This window comes from Puma concolor, chromosome A2 (genome assembly GCF_028749965.1).
Source record: "Puma concolor isolate L17-30 chromosome A2, mPumCon1.1.hap2, whole genome shotgun sequence".
In the NCBI taxonomy this organism is placed as follows: Eukaryota; Metazoa; Chordata; class Mammalia; order Carnivora; family Felidae; genus Puma; species Puma concolor.
Genome location: NC_141668.1, coordinates 17028763 through 17044665, shown reverse-complemented (window position 1 = coordinate 17044665; position 15903 = coordinate 17028763). Strand labels below are relative to the sequence as shown.

The 15903-nt window shown below is 40.9% G+C and overlaps 1 protein-coding gene across 8 annotated transcripts in view; it reads right to left on the bottom strand.

The window, feature by feature from the left end:
• DGKI (diacylglycerol kinase iota) overlaps positions 1-15903 on the bottom strand; it is a 441829-nt gene that overhangs the window by 243163 nt on the left and 182763 nt on the right. For 7 of the 8 annotated variants that reach the window (XM_086689190.1, XM_086689223.1, XM_086689216.1 and 4 more), the window contains 3 exons: positions 11110-11184; positions 9674-9730; positions 1784-1849 (listed from right to left, as the gene is read on the bottom strand). In XM_086689190.1, the coding sequence (XP_086545316.1) occupies positions 1784-1849; positions 9674-9730; positions 11110-11184 (198 nt within the window). The remainder of the gene's footprint in view (positions 1-1783; positions 1850-9673; positions 9731-11109; positions 11185-15903) is intronic. The other variant, XM_086689240.1, reaches the window with a different exon arrangement.

The window sequence follows — 15903 nt, the reverse complement described above, 5'->3', positions numbered from 1 at the left end:
TTCTTTTAATGTAATTCTTCCAACTCTACTATGGCCTGAAAGTTATTGCGATAGTACCAGCTACTAGAATGTCCAGTGAAGATATGCTTGCAAGGCAAAAAGCTTGATCGTCCAGATCCTTCCTACCTTTCACATCTCTAACTCAAAGTTGGCTGTGCCTGTCTACCAGTTTCTTGCACATCCCTCTCTCTCTCTCTCTCTCTCTCTCTCTCTCTCTCTCTCTCTCATGGGAAAGTTGTAGACAGTCTACAATCCACTAAGCAAGAGAAAGTCCACAAGCCCCAAGACACCATCAGAAAGCGTAGGGTAGATGGAGCCAATGAAGGAAGGTCATGAAAGAACAGAGGACTAACCTGCTTCTTCCCAACCACTTAAAATGGCTAAGAATAAGAATCGTTTTACTTCCTCCTCCTCCTCTTCCTTTCACCTCCTTCCCTTTTCAACCTATTTCATCTCGCCTCTTTACAGGCTAGAAAGGAACCAGCTACAAGTCACTGTGAACTGAGGAGATAATCCAATTACAATGGAAGGCCATACCCTGGAAGCAAAGGTATGTAGCCTTCCAAAGAAAAACTTGGTAACTGAGGCTACAGGCAAAACAGCAAAATTAATCTTTTTCCAGGCCTCACTCACCGTCAATATCCCTACCTCAGATAGCCAAGATTTCCTTGTATCTCTCTATGGTGAAAAGTGCTATACTGGTCAGTTCATCCCAGCATGTGATCCAAAAAAGTCATATGAATAAACAAATTAGGAATTAATTGATGAGTAAAATATTCCCCCCAATTATCTTACTTTACCAAAGCAGAACTTCCCTTTACTGAGTTCAGCTTACTATTGATTAATCTGTGGGGCGCCTGGGTGGCTCAGTCTGTTAAGTGTCCAACTTTTGATTTTGGCTCAGGTTATGATCTCATGATTCTTGAGTTCTAGCCCCGTGATGGTTCTCTGCTGACAGTGTGGAGCTTTCTTGGGATTCTCTCTCTCTCCCTCTTCCCCTCCCCACCACTCACATTCTCACTCCGTCTCAAAACAAATAGAGAAACATCTAAAAAAAATCTTTGTAGTGTGATTCACCACCAGTTTAACCTTCCCAGAGGGTCCTTTTATTCCTAAAGTAGATCTCTGTACAATGAAAAGAGCCATAACCCAAATCTTCTGGGGTCACTAACATGTGGCATCGAGGGAGTTTCACAGCATGTGGTCTTAGGACCCACCCCCACCTTCCTTTTCCCAGCGGCCCTGCACCCCAAGAGGCCTTTCACAGGTCACACCAAGAGACAGAGTAGACATAAATAGCCACAGATGAGGAAGCCATCTCTTTCCAGGAACCGGAATACATTTCTTGCCTCTGTGTCGTCCCTCCTGTGTTGAGTTCTGTTCAACACAATAATGTGTCAACAAAAATAGTGCTGCTCAACAACCCACTGATGTTCTGCTGCTGAGCAAGGAGTGTGATGGACCAGCAGTCCTCAGAAGGGGGTTGTCACAAAATAGGAAGTGTTATTTTTTTTTTTTTAGCCATCGACAAGGAAATTCACTGTAAAAGTGTATCCATCTGTCGTAAAAAGTGCTACTACCGGTATTAAGACCCCTGACTCTTGCAGTGAGTTCCACAACGACTAAAACCCCTCCTAAGGAAAGGGACCTGGAGATATAAAGCCTTTCAGAAATGAAGACATGTACTGAGCACTGGATTCGGGTGACAGGATGTATCTACCTGGGGCGTTTGTAAAGGCCTGGGGAGACTCCTACGGTGGCCATGGGGTGCCGGGCCCCTTACCTTACCACACTGCTTACATTTTCCCTCCTGCCGACGCCTGTGCACCCAGTGATGACGCACAAAGTTCTGTGGGAAAACAAAAGTAAAAGAGTACGTTTAAATTTGCAAAGCCCATTATTAGTTTTTTAAATGTTTAAGCAAATAGATTTCCTTAAACTATAACCTAAGCCCGTATTAGCACAATACCAAACACGTGTATGTATGACTTGTTTGACAATAAATATCAATCCACTTGGAAAACCCGAAGCTACCCCCATGCCCCGAGATCTTCCGTATTTGTAGAAATCATGAATCGTGTCCTCCCTCCACGTCTTCCTCGTGGCCACATTGTGAAGCTCTTCCTCCATTTTCTTCCTAGTAAAATGCTGTGCAGATGTGGGAGGTGACTGAAATGCCATCAGAGAAGTGAAAGGTGAAGGGAAGATGAAACCCCATCTATTTTTAAAAACAAATATGTACTGAATGCTTTATATATGCCAGGCAGGCACTGTATTAAACATCCACGCTAGGAAGAACTTTAAGAAATTAAATTCTCAGGAAAAAAAAAAAAAAAAAAAAAAAACAGATCTCCTCATTCAGGACACAGAGGATGAGAATCTTTCACTCGCAAAAGTGAAGGCAAAGAAAAGATGAAGGAGAAAGAGGACGAAGACAGCAAGAGATGTGGGCCCATTGTGACGTTTTTTGCAATGACATTGTGTTTCAACTGTCCTTGGGTTCTCTAAACAAGATCAGCTTTCAAGGTCTATTCTTATCTTGGGCCCTAGGAAACAATGAGAGCCCTTTCCTCCCAAATAGACAGTCACTCCTCGGGCAGGGAGTCAAGGAGACCCATTACCACTGCTGTTAGGATATATCATAGGAGAGAAAGTTGTCTTCAGGCCCAATGGTATCGATAAACTTACACACAACTCATCCCTCTTATACCAATACACCTAAAATACTTCTTTTTTCCTCCTGTCCTTTTCTGAGAAAACACCCTTGAGCCTATATTAACATGTCCATCATCAGGCCACAACCCATATTTTCCCTTTGAAAGGCCCTCTAATATATATCCAGTCATTCAGCAAATACTTAACTAGATGTCTACTATCTGGAAGGCACTGTTTTAAGTATACAGGTATACAGGAAATAGATCCGTGTTAGGAAAAACAAATGTTATATCAACACATGAAATCCAGAGTGACAAAACTACCTCTGACAAACATTAGCATTATCAGTTCTAAAACGCCACCTCTGTTTCTCTTCATAATGTCAAATCAATTCAAGCTAAAGCTTAAACAAAGAGCCTGGAGGAATAATGGTGTTTTGAATGTAATAAGATATAAAGAAGCATAACGGTCCCACTAATTAGTCTAATTTTTGTCTTGCTTTCCCCACTGAGGCAATTTAATTAACACAAGGACACAATTCTCATATTGTTCTCAGAAAGAAGCTAGTAATAATATTCTTGAGTACTAACTGTGTGCCTGGCACTTTTAAGATACTTTAAATGTAATAATTATTTTAATTTTCATGAAAATTTCTATCAGTAGAGATGCCAGTCAGTATGTACCAGAAAAATCCCATTTGTTGTGAAAATACTGAAATATTCCTATATTTGTTGATAAATTAGTTTAGTTCCCCCACCATCCTCCTGGCTCCTCCCCGAATGCCACAGCGCCTCACCCTACCCCCTCAACACTGGAAGCCATTTCTACCCCCTCTTACTATTAATCAACTAGAATGTTCGTTTTTGACATAAAAGGTCTCCAGGATCCTCCTCCAATGAGCGCTCTTTTGAAAACAAATCACGTTGCCTGAGCAAACCCAGAATCCTGGGCTGTGCTCAACTGGTGGTGGTTGCCTGTATGAACTTCAATATCACACAAACGATGCTGGGTCCCATGGCTGGCTGTGGCTTCCAGGAGAGCGGCAGCAAGTCAGAAATCTGCCCAGTTATCAGTGCCCAAAGTACCCACTGGGGCTGAAGTTGCTGGACCCTGCGGGCCCTCCAGCCCACTGCCTAAGAATAGGGCTGGGGAGGACTGGGCCAGTTGCCAACTACACCCTATCTCAATTCACAACACCATAGAGCACATTATCAGAGGTTTTTACCTGAATTATCACGATCACCCTCCTTTCAACAAATTACAAAGCTAAGGGATTGAGCAGATACTTCAGATGTAAGGGTGAGAACAAGGATTCCAACCCAGGCAGGCTGGCAAAGGAGCCTATGCTCTTAACCACCATGTTGCTGTGGTTTCCTCTGCTCCGAAAGCTCAGGCTCAAGCTCCTTCAGTAAATGATTTCAATGACAGTAGTCGTAACACTGAATATACAAAAACATCAGTACTATAAGAGAGAAAAATTTACTGTAATTTCTGTTAGTTTAGCAAAAGCTGTGGGAGAATGAACAATATCATTGATGGTAGAGAAATTTTCCACTTACGGAGATTATACATCACCTAATGACTATCAATTTAAGGAGGGAAATGTTGGAAGAATTTGATGCAATTGCCTATGAAATCATGGCTGACTCATGGGGTTATTTAGCTAGTGACAGCTCTAATCAAAAGATTAAACCAACAATTTCCAGGAATCAACAATTATTTAGAAATTATAAGACTGACTTAATGAATCATTTATGGTTGCAACATGTGTCATTTGGTACACAGATTTATAATACCATGTAGTTTAACCTACTTAGGGAATAGAAAGGAACATTTTTAAATTGCTTATTTAAATATTAACATATGACTCAGAAAGTTGTGAAATATTTTTAATATCATTTTTCTAGAAAATAGGCTGCAAATTAAGACACAGATAAAGTAACTTAAACAAAAGCACTACTTTGGAAGAAACTGAGTAACTGTCTCCCATCCATAGCTCTGATTTGAGAGGTCAAGCATCCTTTTATTAACAGGTCTTCACAGGCCTAAAAGAAACTTCTTGTGCTGCTGCTTTAATATAGTTTGAACAAACATCCAAAAACACGTGTTGAGTGGAATGGAATTGTCAACCTAATTTTTGATGATTCAATCATGTAGTTGCCACTTGGAAGGGTTATCAATCACGATATCAATCAGAGGGGGAAGAAAAAACAATTTCTACAGAATCACTTCTCTTTTCTAACCTTCATTACCAAGCACCTTCATTTTTCACACTATTTCCTTTTGGCTATTTTTCACATCTCCTAAATTATGGAACTGAAATTAGACTCAGGATCCTTCTACTACAAATACGAGTGTTGACATACTGCTGTTAATATAGCAAAGTAAGGCTTCTAACATCATGACATCTTTGTATTATTCATCGATAATCTCTGAATTATTCATATACTATCTTCAAGTACTGGGGAAGGAAAGGACTATTACCTATGGGTATTCAAAATCTGTGATACATCACTTCAGGGTTTATAATTCAGTATCGTTAGCAGACATACATAACACAATTGCTCACTTATTTTTCAAACGACAAGTTTAATTCCTAACATTATTCACAGACTGCTTGAAAGAATCTTAGAAATTATAACCTAATCCAGATAGCTTATATCTTAGAAAACTGAGGTCCAGAAAGATTCATCTTAGAGGTGTTCAACCAACATTCATTAAAAAACTTCCATAGGTCAGACATTCCACAAAGCATAAGGTACTGTGGTTAACAATCCCTGCCCTAGATCCCTGAACTAGAGATACCCAGCGTGGAAAGAAGCAGAAATATCATTTGAACCCAAGCCAAACTATTTCTAAAGTGACTGTTCTTTCATTTACATTCAGTAAACTACCTAAGGTCCCTTAATTAAGAATTTCAAATGAGTCATGCCTACGTAAGTTTCATCTTCAAACTGTCCTCTTACAACAAGAGTTCTTAGGCATTTGGGGAGAAATTAACTCGTTTATAAATGCTTTTAGTCAACAGACAGTCAACAAATCACACCCTTTGTGTCCTGGTACAATGAGTTTGGGACGAATTCCCTGAGTGACCTCCCAAGGCTTACACTTTGGGGGCGGGGGGTGGTGACAAACAAGCAAATGAGTAATATCCATAAACAATTATGACATGCAAAGTACTCTGAGGGGGCAGAACAAGGTACTTTGATAAAGAACAATGTGCAATCTATTTAGAGGAGATCATTAAGGAAGACCTCAGAGGGGATGATATTAGAGCTGAGGCCTGACTCTAAGAAACGGTTAGCCATAAAGAGACTTCTAGTACAACAGTGAAATACATAAATATCTGTGGGGAATACCTTGGTCCATGCCTCAAGAAGTAAAAGAAAGTCCACATGGCAGCTGGATGGGTTTGAAGAGGTGTGCTTGAGCAAGACTACACAGGCCTTTTCATAAAGAATTGGGCTTTATTCTAACTGCTGTGAAAACCAGTGGAACAATTACAGGATCTGATTTCCATTTTAAAAATCACTCTCTCAAATTCGGACGGATTGAAGGGGAAAATCAAGGAATCATGAAGAAGCTAATGTAGTAGTCAAGAGAGATCATGGTGTCCTAGTCTAGGGTGCTAAAAACAGAAACGAAGATAAGTAGATGGTTTGAAATCTGTTTTATAAACAAAATTGATAGGGCTGGCAAAAGAATTAGATGTGTGGAATATATGAGAGAAGGAATCAATGATCCCCCAGTCTTTTTGACCGAGGAGCTGGATCAATAGCCATCTCATTTTCTGAGGTGTAAAAAAAATTGAAAAAAAAAGTTTTTATGGTGATGTTAATAAATAGTTTGGTTTTAATGTGTTATATTTGATGTGACTGTGATATATTCAACGGACATGCCAAACAGAACTCCAAGAAGTGTGGACTGGAACTGCTACATTAGGAGTTGTCAGCTCAGACATCATTTTCAAAGCCATGAAATTGGATGAGTTCTCTCAACAAGAGTGGCCTGAGAGAATACATGACCAAATACCAAGCCCAGAGAAATACACAGAAATCAGGGGGATTGAATAATGAAAGAGAGTGGGGAGGACTATCCAATGAAATAAGAAGAAATTAGGAAAGAGGTCAAGGCAGGAGAGAATTTTAAGAAGGGGATTTGAAAATATTTGAAATATATTTGAATGTGAATAATTTGAATATATCTGAAAGATTAAATAAGAAGAGAATGGAAAAATATCTAATGGATTTGGTACGTAAGAGATGTTGAAAAAAGCAATTTCAGTGAATAGAGTGGAAACCAGATCAGAACAGGTTAAAATGACTAGGAGGTGATATAATCAAAACAATTATATAGACAACACTTTCTGGAAGTCTAGCAGTGAATGCAAAAATGAGAATCGAACAGCAGCTAAGACACAGTTGGTGGTTAAGGAATATTTTCATTCATTTATTTTAAGATGGGAGATGTCAGAGCATGTTCGCGGTGATGGAAATAATCTAGAGGAGGGGTGAAAGAGGTAAAAATTTAGGAATGAAAAATATATCAAGCCCTTGGTACAAAGACAAAAGGTGTTCAAAGCACTTATGGAGGAGGGTCTGGCTCCACAGAAGAGAAATGATACCACTATTAAAAACTAAAACAATATATAACCCCTTGCAGTAGAAAATGGTGCACAACAGTTACCACTATCTATTTAGAGAAAGAGAGAAATTAAAGGACGGGGAAGCTAAGACTGGACATATGGATCCCCTGATTGGAAATTCACTAAGTTCTTGTTAAAAACACAAAACTATTCCATCTACTGTCCTAAAGGAATCTTCTCCTTCATTGGAGTACTTACTGAGCTATCTTCTGGCCAATGCTATAGTGCACTCGGGTGGCATTAAGGGTACCCACAAGCCTATCATTTTTCTTGCACTCTCCTCACCTTATGTATGACCCATACCCTTCCTATTGCTGATACAATGGCCAAACACAGTGGAAGAGGACAAGGGACAGGGACAATTATTCTTCCTCTCTCCACAACCTCCACTCCCAACATACTCCGTTTCATGTTTTCTCCTAATCTTCCTGTATTAGTAACAATGAGATGTCTTTTTTCACACTGTCTTTTTCATTATTTGTCAATAAGATGTCAGGGACTCTCTCCATACTCACAGTCTGTACTCACACGGCTTCTTTTCCTTTTCTACACATTCATCTATTCTCACAATTTTACTTACTGCATGCTGACGATTCACAAATGTCTTACCTCTAACCCAAACTCCTTCTTAAGCTCCAAACACACATACCCACTCAGCTGTCTACTGGGCATCTCCAGCTGGGGCCTCAAGGACACCACACACTTGAAAATCCTACAACTAAACTCATCAACTCCCCAACCCATTCTCAGGTCAACTCATTTTCCAACATTTCATCGGTTTTCTAGGACAGAAGGCTGGTTTACTCTGGACTCCTCTTTGTGTCCTTAATCCAACCAATTATTACATCCTGTCAACTTTATTTCCTTCAAGTTCCTATCCACTAATTTTCTTCACCCTCAGGATTACTCATAGTTCAGATCACCACCAGAACAGCTCCTTAAATTCTCTCCATGACTTCAATATGGCTGCTCTTGAACTATATGGTATTCCTTCCACACTGCAGCCAAAGTAATATAGTCTGCTTAAAATAGTTTAATGTCCCGCCCTCCTGCAAATTACCATGATGATAAAACACTCAACTTGTAATGTGGCTTACAAGGACCTTCATGGCCTACCTCCTGCTTATCTCTTGAATTTCACATCTTACTTGTTATGCTTTCTCACTTTTGTGCTTGTGAGCATGTGCTCTTTCTGTCTAGGAGGCTGTCACTCGCCTCCTACTTACCCTCCCTCTAACCACACCTTCACTTAAGATAACTCCTCTGGGTCTCAGTTTACTTGCTACCTCTTCCAGGAAGCCCTTCCTCTGGTGTCTTAACCTCTCTCACCCGTTCATCAGTGCACAGAGCTAGTTTGAGGAGTACACCAGCTGGGAAGGTTTCCAAGAGGACAAACCTATATTTAGAACTGAAAATAATCTCACCAGGAAGGTAAGTGAAATGGAGGAAGTATATTTTACAAAAATGGCATTTCCTCCACTTTCTCTTATTGAAAGCACCATATACAGTGGTAACACCTGGAAAGCTCAACTCTGTTCCAGGGAGGATGGGCTCACTGCAGCCTTTTGTTTTGCCAATTGGAGAGTGCAGTTTGGGGCCAGGAGATAAACTATCCAGGATAACACAGGAGGGCTGAGAACCTCTACCAACTGTCTTACCTTCTCTAACTTTTCAACATGTACTCCATCTCTTCGAAGAAGAACTAAACAGACAAATTAGGTCTAAACGCAGCTCTTCTCCTATCCTCCCCTCTGCTTACGACTAACAGGGCAATTGCTCTTCCTTATGATTTCCCATTTACCTCTTTGTCTTCACTACTGGGCCGTGAAGTCAAGGACTGAGCACTGAATGTAGTCCTTCCATGGATCTCTCTACCTGTCTACCTACCCACTTACTCACTTATCAGATGAAAACATTGCAATTCAGAAAGATTAGGTGAGATACCTCAAATCATACAGCATCAAGACTGGTATGGAAACCAGTTTGGCTTCAGTGTTCATGGGAATACTCAGTAACTATGCTGCCCCCCTGAATAGCTTCTACCCACTCAAAATTGAAAAAAAATGAAATGAAAATGGACCACAGCACAATAAAATGCCATGTATTTCTTACCTCTTCAGTTCTACCACTGCCTCCTACCTGCTCATTAAAACCTTCATCCCCAGTGCATTTCATGAAAATACTATAGGGCAATGTACACGTGCTGAGGAGACTGGGAGATTTTACTGGTGGTATTTATGGATGTGTTAATAAGAAACCGAGTGGAATGGATAGAGCTAGACTTTGGTTCTGAATCCAGGCGAATATCTGTTAATCCAGTGAATCAATGGGAAACAAAAGGTGGCATATGAAGTCGAGTTCTGAAACACTCACTTCTCTTGGCGATCTTGAGCCCCCTTCTCGAAATGTTGGTTTACATCTGAAATTAATCTGTCATTTAAAAAGAAAAGTGCATTATATTAGGGATAAGCATCAGACTAGACTGACTTACTTGAACAAATCAACAATGATACACATAGTGAGACTACAAAACAAAAGCCCCACAGTTTAACACTTGAAATCATCACCCCAGATAATCTATAGGGGTCCCAAGTGATCCTATATCTCCAGTCCACGTCTCTTCATTCTCATTGATGAAAGCAACAGATCTTTAAACAATAGTGCTCTTACACTGTAAACTTGAGGAAAAGAGATAAAGAGTAAGAAAAAAAATACAAGGCAGCTGAAATCACGCAGCTATGCTGCAGATTTTAAAAGTAGGGCAACATAAACTTGAGAAATTTTTAATATGATGATGATGATTTCACATGCACAAATTTTTCTTTAAGTCTGCAGTCCTGCCTTTCTTTTAGGTGGGCAGGCCTCCTGGAAACATGGACATCTTCTTTAGCTACTTGATAAAGTGAAGGGAATACAGAAATGAAGGAGGAGGTAAGTAAATGGGGTTGGGACAGCAACAAACAAACAACAACAACAACAACAAAAAACCCAACAAACTATAGATAGATAAAGAGACAGAGAGAAAAAAAATGTTAATACTCGTCCCCACAAAATACCAGTTGGCAACAACTGGTAATATGTTTGTGAAATAATGCATGTCTCAGGGGATTACAATATTTCAACACATTTACACATGGCAGCTCAAGAACATAGCTAACACAGAGACCCACACATGGCAATAAAGGAGAGGCACGAAAGAGGACAGCGTTTGGCTCATGACTGGAGCCTTCCTGTTCCCACAAATGACCGCTCAATGGACTCTACAGAATCTACTTCTTCTGGAGGCAAGACACCATGGGGATGTCACCTCCGGCCCACCCACACATTCATGCTGTGCAAGCAGAACACCACCCCAAGAAAGGAAGGAGAGCTGGCTTCTGGCCTGGTTGTCTTCCTTGCAGCCACTTTAGGAAAAAGAAATTCACGAACATCAGGCGAATCTAAATGATCATTTTAAAGAGCTTATGGATTTTCTTCTTAAAAAAAAAATCTTGTGGAATATCCAATGGGTGAGTAACGATGTCTGTCATTGTAAAGAAAATTAGTGTGTGCTAGTCTTTTCTCTCTAATCTTACCATTCCTCCTCCCAAGAGGCAACATAGAATGATACCAAGTTTTCCTTTGGGAAGCAATCGAGCAAATTAACCTTAAGCACTGCTTTTCTGTTACTACTCCAGTAATAATGTTGGTCTTCCAGTTTTTTTAAAGGGCACTCTCTTGAAAAAGGTGGAAATAAGAAAGGACACCTGGTCTTTGAAGTCCAAATACTTGCAGTGTAGCGAACACTACAGCAGGTGGCGGTGTCTCACCTTTTCTAGCTGTTCAATGCAGGCGGTGTGGACGACGATTTTACAGACCGCACACTTCCTCCTGAGGGCCGATTTCTACAACATTCAATTCAAAATACAAGAAGAAATATTAACAGTCTGTTCTGAAGAGTTCCCTTGTAGTAAAGAGAGTATACATAAACAAAGCAAACGTAAGCAAATTTAAAACGTCATCTTAAGCATTCGATAATAGGGCAAACTTCAACAGTCCTTCTTGACCTACCTACTGCCTCCGTATCTCCATGACTCAGGGCATCCTAGATTTCCTCTCCAGAATATAATAAATATAATAGCTGCTATATAGAACTAGTAGAGCGTATAATATGAACCAGGCTCTTTATTCTGTCATTTCTAAGTTTTATAACCTAACAACCGCAGGCATTAGTATCCTCTGGTTTTTGTTTTTGTTTTTTTTACATTTTTACTCTAGTAGTTAAGCAGCAGGACCAACATCCAGAATGAGGTCTATGTTCAAAACAGGCACTCTTTCCCGACTGCCAAGAGTTGACATTTCAAGAGGCCAACAGCTTCAGGCTTCTATCCCAGCCACAAATCTACACTAAGCTACTTGGTCTTGACCCACATCTTGGGGAAACTAAGAGGAGAACCTAACTCTCACGCCTGACAATAGCAATAAGTAGTAACAATACCAGCAGCGGCAGCTAACATGAATGTAGTACTCGTTATGAGTCAGGCACTCTCAGAAGCACTTTACAAATTGTAACTCATTCAATCTCCACAACCTAAGAAATAGGTAGCATTTTTACTCCCATTTTACAGATGACAAAGCTGTGGCGCAGTAAGTGATGTGCCCAAGGTCTCGTAATTAGGACACAGCACCGCCGGGGAGTCTAGCTCTGAGCTCACAAGACTGTGAGCATCACACAGTTTGGCCTCTCTGACAGGCACTGCCAGTTTCGACGAACAATAAATATACTTTCTGAGGTGTATCTTTTCTCTAACAGTACAAAACGAGCAGCAGGGTCAAAGAGGAACAGGTGGAATCTTAACACTGCCAGCTCCACGGAAATCCTAGCTGGGAATGCTCAGGCCTCCCTGCAAAGCACAGGCTAGAAGGTAGGTCTGCAGGAATAACTGTGGGCTTTGAGCACTGAAAGCAGCTTATTATAACAAAGCTAATCTGTAAAATAGTGAATCAAAGCATTCGAGTGTGAAAGGCCTTGCCTTTCTTGGGAAAGGTGCTAGTATAGATTGTTGGCAAACTGCCCTCTTCTGATGTGTGGCTTCCCTTGCTGAGATAATCACTTTTGAGCCAAAACTTGAAGTATTACGATTGCCAAAGAAGACTAGAAGGGACTGCAAGCCCCCCCCACTCCCCCGGAAGGGACAGTTATCAGGAACGCAACTAGAGCCTCCTGCCTCCTGGATGCTTCCACTCGCTCCGCGCGGGGTATGCACGCAGGTGTCTGACTCCCACAAAGCGCCTAGAACCATGCGGGACTGGGGCAACCCAACCTGCGGTCTCCCCCTGCCGGCGAGGGGTTAGGGACCCTGCCTGCAGACGGCTCTCCTCTGCCTGGGGAGAGAACACGTTCTGGAACATGAAGTCAGTTGGACAATCCACTGAATTTTCAAAGAGCAAAAGATAAGGGAGATCCAGGCATCTAGTTACACTACTGGAAAGTGTCTCTGCTCTACTACTAAAAAGAGAGGAGGGAGGGGGGGAGGGGGGAGGGGGTGTGGGAGGGGGGTGAGGAAGTAACAGTAGTGGAAGCAGCAGCAGCACTCAAGGCAACAATAAGAAAATTCTAGTTTGCAAATGTTCACGAGCAGATTTCCCGCAAGCCAATTTGTGCTGCTCTCCTGTTTCCTTCAGATCTCCTGGTACAGATCACTGATGCAGCACCACCTGCAGAAAGTGCATGGGGCACCTGAGTCCTGCCGCTCCTCAGTATTGCAGTGATGCTAAGGAAACTGGAGTGAATTCCAGTCTACACACTATCCACCAACCCCGCGGGAGATCACGCTGCAGACAAACACAGCAATTCCACTCATGGTAGGTGATCACTGATGGGTATGATTTAAGGATGCCTGAAAAGCCTCCTTCCTTACCAATAACCCCTGCTCCGATCTGGCTTTGCGCCTGTGGGGCTCCAGGGACTCTAAGAGGCTCCTCAGAGGTCACTGAGGATTGGAGCAAGAGCACCAAGCAGGTGGAGGGACCCGTACATACTCTGTGAAACCAGAATACCTCTTCCTTTCCTTGTTTTCCATATCAGGATTCTAAATCATAATCTCTTTTGAAAAAGGGATGTGGGCTAATAGTAAGAGTTTGACAACCACAGGGTTAAGACATGTCCTCTCTCAGCTTTCTGGGATAACATGTAAATATACCAACATCATCATATGAACAATTCAGTATGGCATGTTCTCCAGATGATAACGTATGAAGTCAAGTGCTTCAGTTATAAAACCAACTTTATTTAAATGATATTGAGTTTTAAAAGACCATCAGAAAATACATACTCTCATGCCTTTAGAGCCAGAATATACAGACCATAATCTGAATTTTTCTTCATAAACACAACACGATGCATTTTTTTAAATTACTTATTTTTTTAATTTATATTCAAGTTAGTTAGCATATATATAGTGCAATAATAATGTTCTCTGTGTTTTGAGTCTCTTATGTTTTGTCCCCCTCCTTGTTTTTATACCATTTTTGCTTCCCTTCCCTTATGTTCATCTGTTTTGTATCTTAAATTCCATATGAGTGAAGTCATATGATATTTGTCTTTCTCTGACTAATTTCACTTAGCGTAACACCCTCTAGTTCTATCCATGTTGTTGCAAACGGCAAGATTTTGTTCTTTTTGATTGCTGAGTAATACTCCACTGTACATATAAACCATATCTTCTTTATCCATCCATCTGTCAATGGACATTTGGGCTCTTTCCATACTTTGGCTATTGTTGACATATTGCTGCTATAAACATGGGGGTGCATGTGTCCCTTCGAAACAGCACACTTGTATCCCTTGGATAAATGCCTAGTAGTGCAATTGCTGGGTCGTAGGGTAGTTCTATTTTTAGTTTTTTGAGGAACCTCCATACTGTCTTCCAGAGTAGCTGCACCAGCTTGCATTCCCACCAACAATGCAAAAGAGATCCTCTCTCTCTGCATCCTCACCAACATCTGTTGTTCCCTGAATCAACATGATGCATTTTACTACAAAAAATGGTCATTTTTCTAACAAACTAGAGATCCCTTCAGTGTCACTGTGCTTATCTTTTGTTGTCCTTAATTTCTTAAATGACAGTTTCTAAATAGTTTATAATCTGAGGAATCAGGTAATTAAGGTTTATAATCATATGCAAAATTAAGTAAATTCTGGGTGAAGGCCTAAGGTCTTTTCCCATAGTAATAAAATATACATGGATTTTAGTCCCTCAACTAATAAAAATTGTTTCAGTGAATCAGATTTTAACTGCTGACTTCTTGGTTTATGTGTTTCAATGGGTCAAAGTTATTCAAAGTAGGTGGATAATAAGCTTCTGGGCCGAAATTGCTCAGAAAAGAAATAATTTTTGTGCTTGGTTATGTTAGTTTTTATTTGAGGATGTAAACTAAATACAAAGTCAAAATGTCAGAATCTAGACTGTAAGTATTTACTTTTCCTTTAAAAAAAAAAAAAAAGCCCAAAATCTCTTAATCAGTTATTTAAACCAATGTTTCATTCACTATGAAAAGTGTTAAGTAAAAAAAAAAGTCATTAAGGGGCACCTAGGGGGCTTGGCTGGCTGAGTGACTGACTCTTAATTTCCACTCAGGCCATGATGTCACAGATGGTGGGATCGAGCCCCCTGTCGGGCTCTGTGCTGCCACGGTGGAGCCTGCTTGGGATTCTCTCTCTCTCCCTCTGTCTTCCTCTGTCTTTTCCCCTGCCTCACTCTTGCACATGCATGCACGCTCTCTCCCTCTCTCTCTTTCTGGTCTCAAAATAAACTTTTAAAAAGTCGTTAAGTCATTCCACACATGTTTGCAAATTGGAATTTAAAAGTTTTTTAAATTCACTCTCTTCAATGAATTTAAAGGCCAATGTTTTAAATATCATGTAAAGTTACTTCAATGTTAGCATCCAAAGGAAATCCATTAGGTTGTAAATTGTGTGTGTGTGTGTGTGTGTGTGTACACACATAACATCTATGAAAATTAAGACAATAGAGGATATAATACAGATGGTATCTTATCACATCATGACCAACATCTATTTAAATAACACTAACACAAGGATAGGCTGTACTTCCCGACAGTGGACACAATCCAACTAGCAGACTAATAGTGACTGTAAAACAACACACTCTAAGTTCTGACTTGGCCCTCCATGTTTCCCCATGCTGCAAGCACTCTGGCATTCAAAGCAGTGACAGCCCTTTCCCCAACTTCAGCTCCTATCAAGCACAGAAGTAACGTTATCTCAGCCTGAGATCACGGGAGCTGGGCCTGGGACAGAAGGTTCCGAGGCAAGCAGTGGTGGAGGAGTTCAAGATCTAACACCATCCCACCCACCTACCACCTTTGGTCCTAAGTCCCTGATTCATATGCACCACCGAGAAAGCTATAGTTTCTTCCTCTGAGCCAGAGATGTGATTTTCTCTAGGTAGCAATGAATATCTGGTGATAGTGAACGAGGTTTGATAGAAAGAAAAGAGAGAAGAGGGAGGGAAGAGGGAGGAGCGAAGGGGAGGGAAGGGAAAGGAGACCCAGCTGTACAGGCCTCCGGTTTGTAAAAGGGCTGTGGGGCTTCTTAGTGC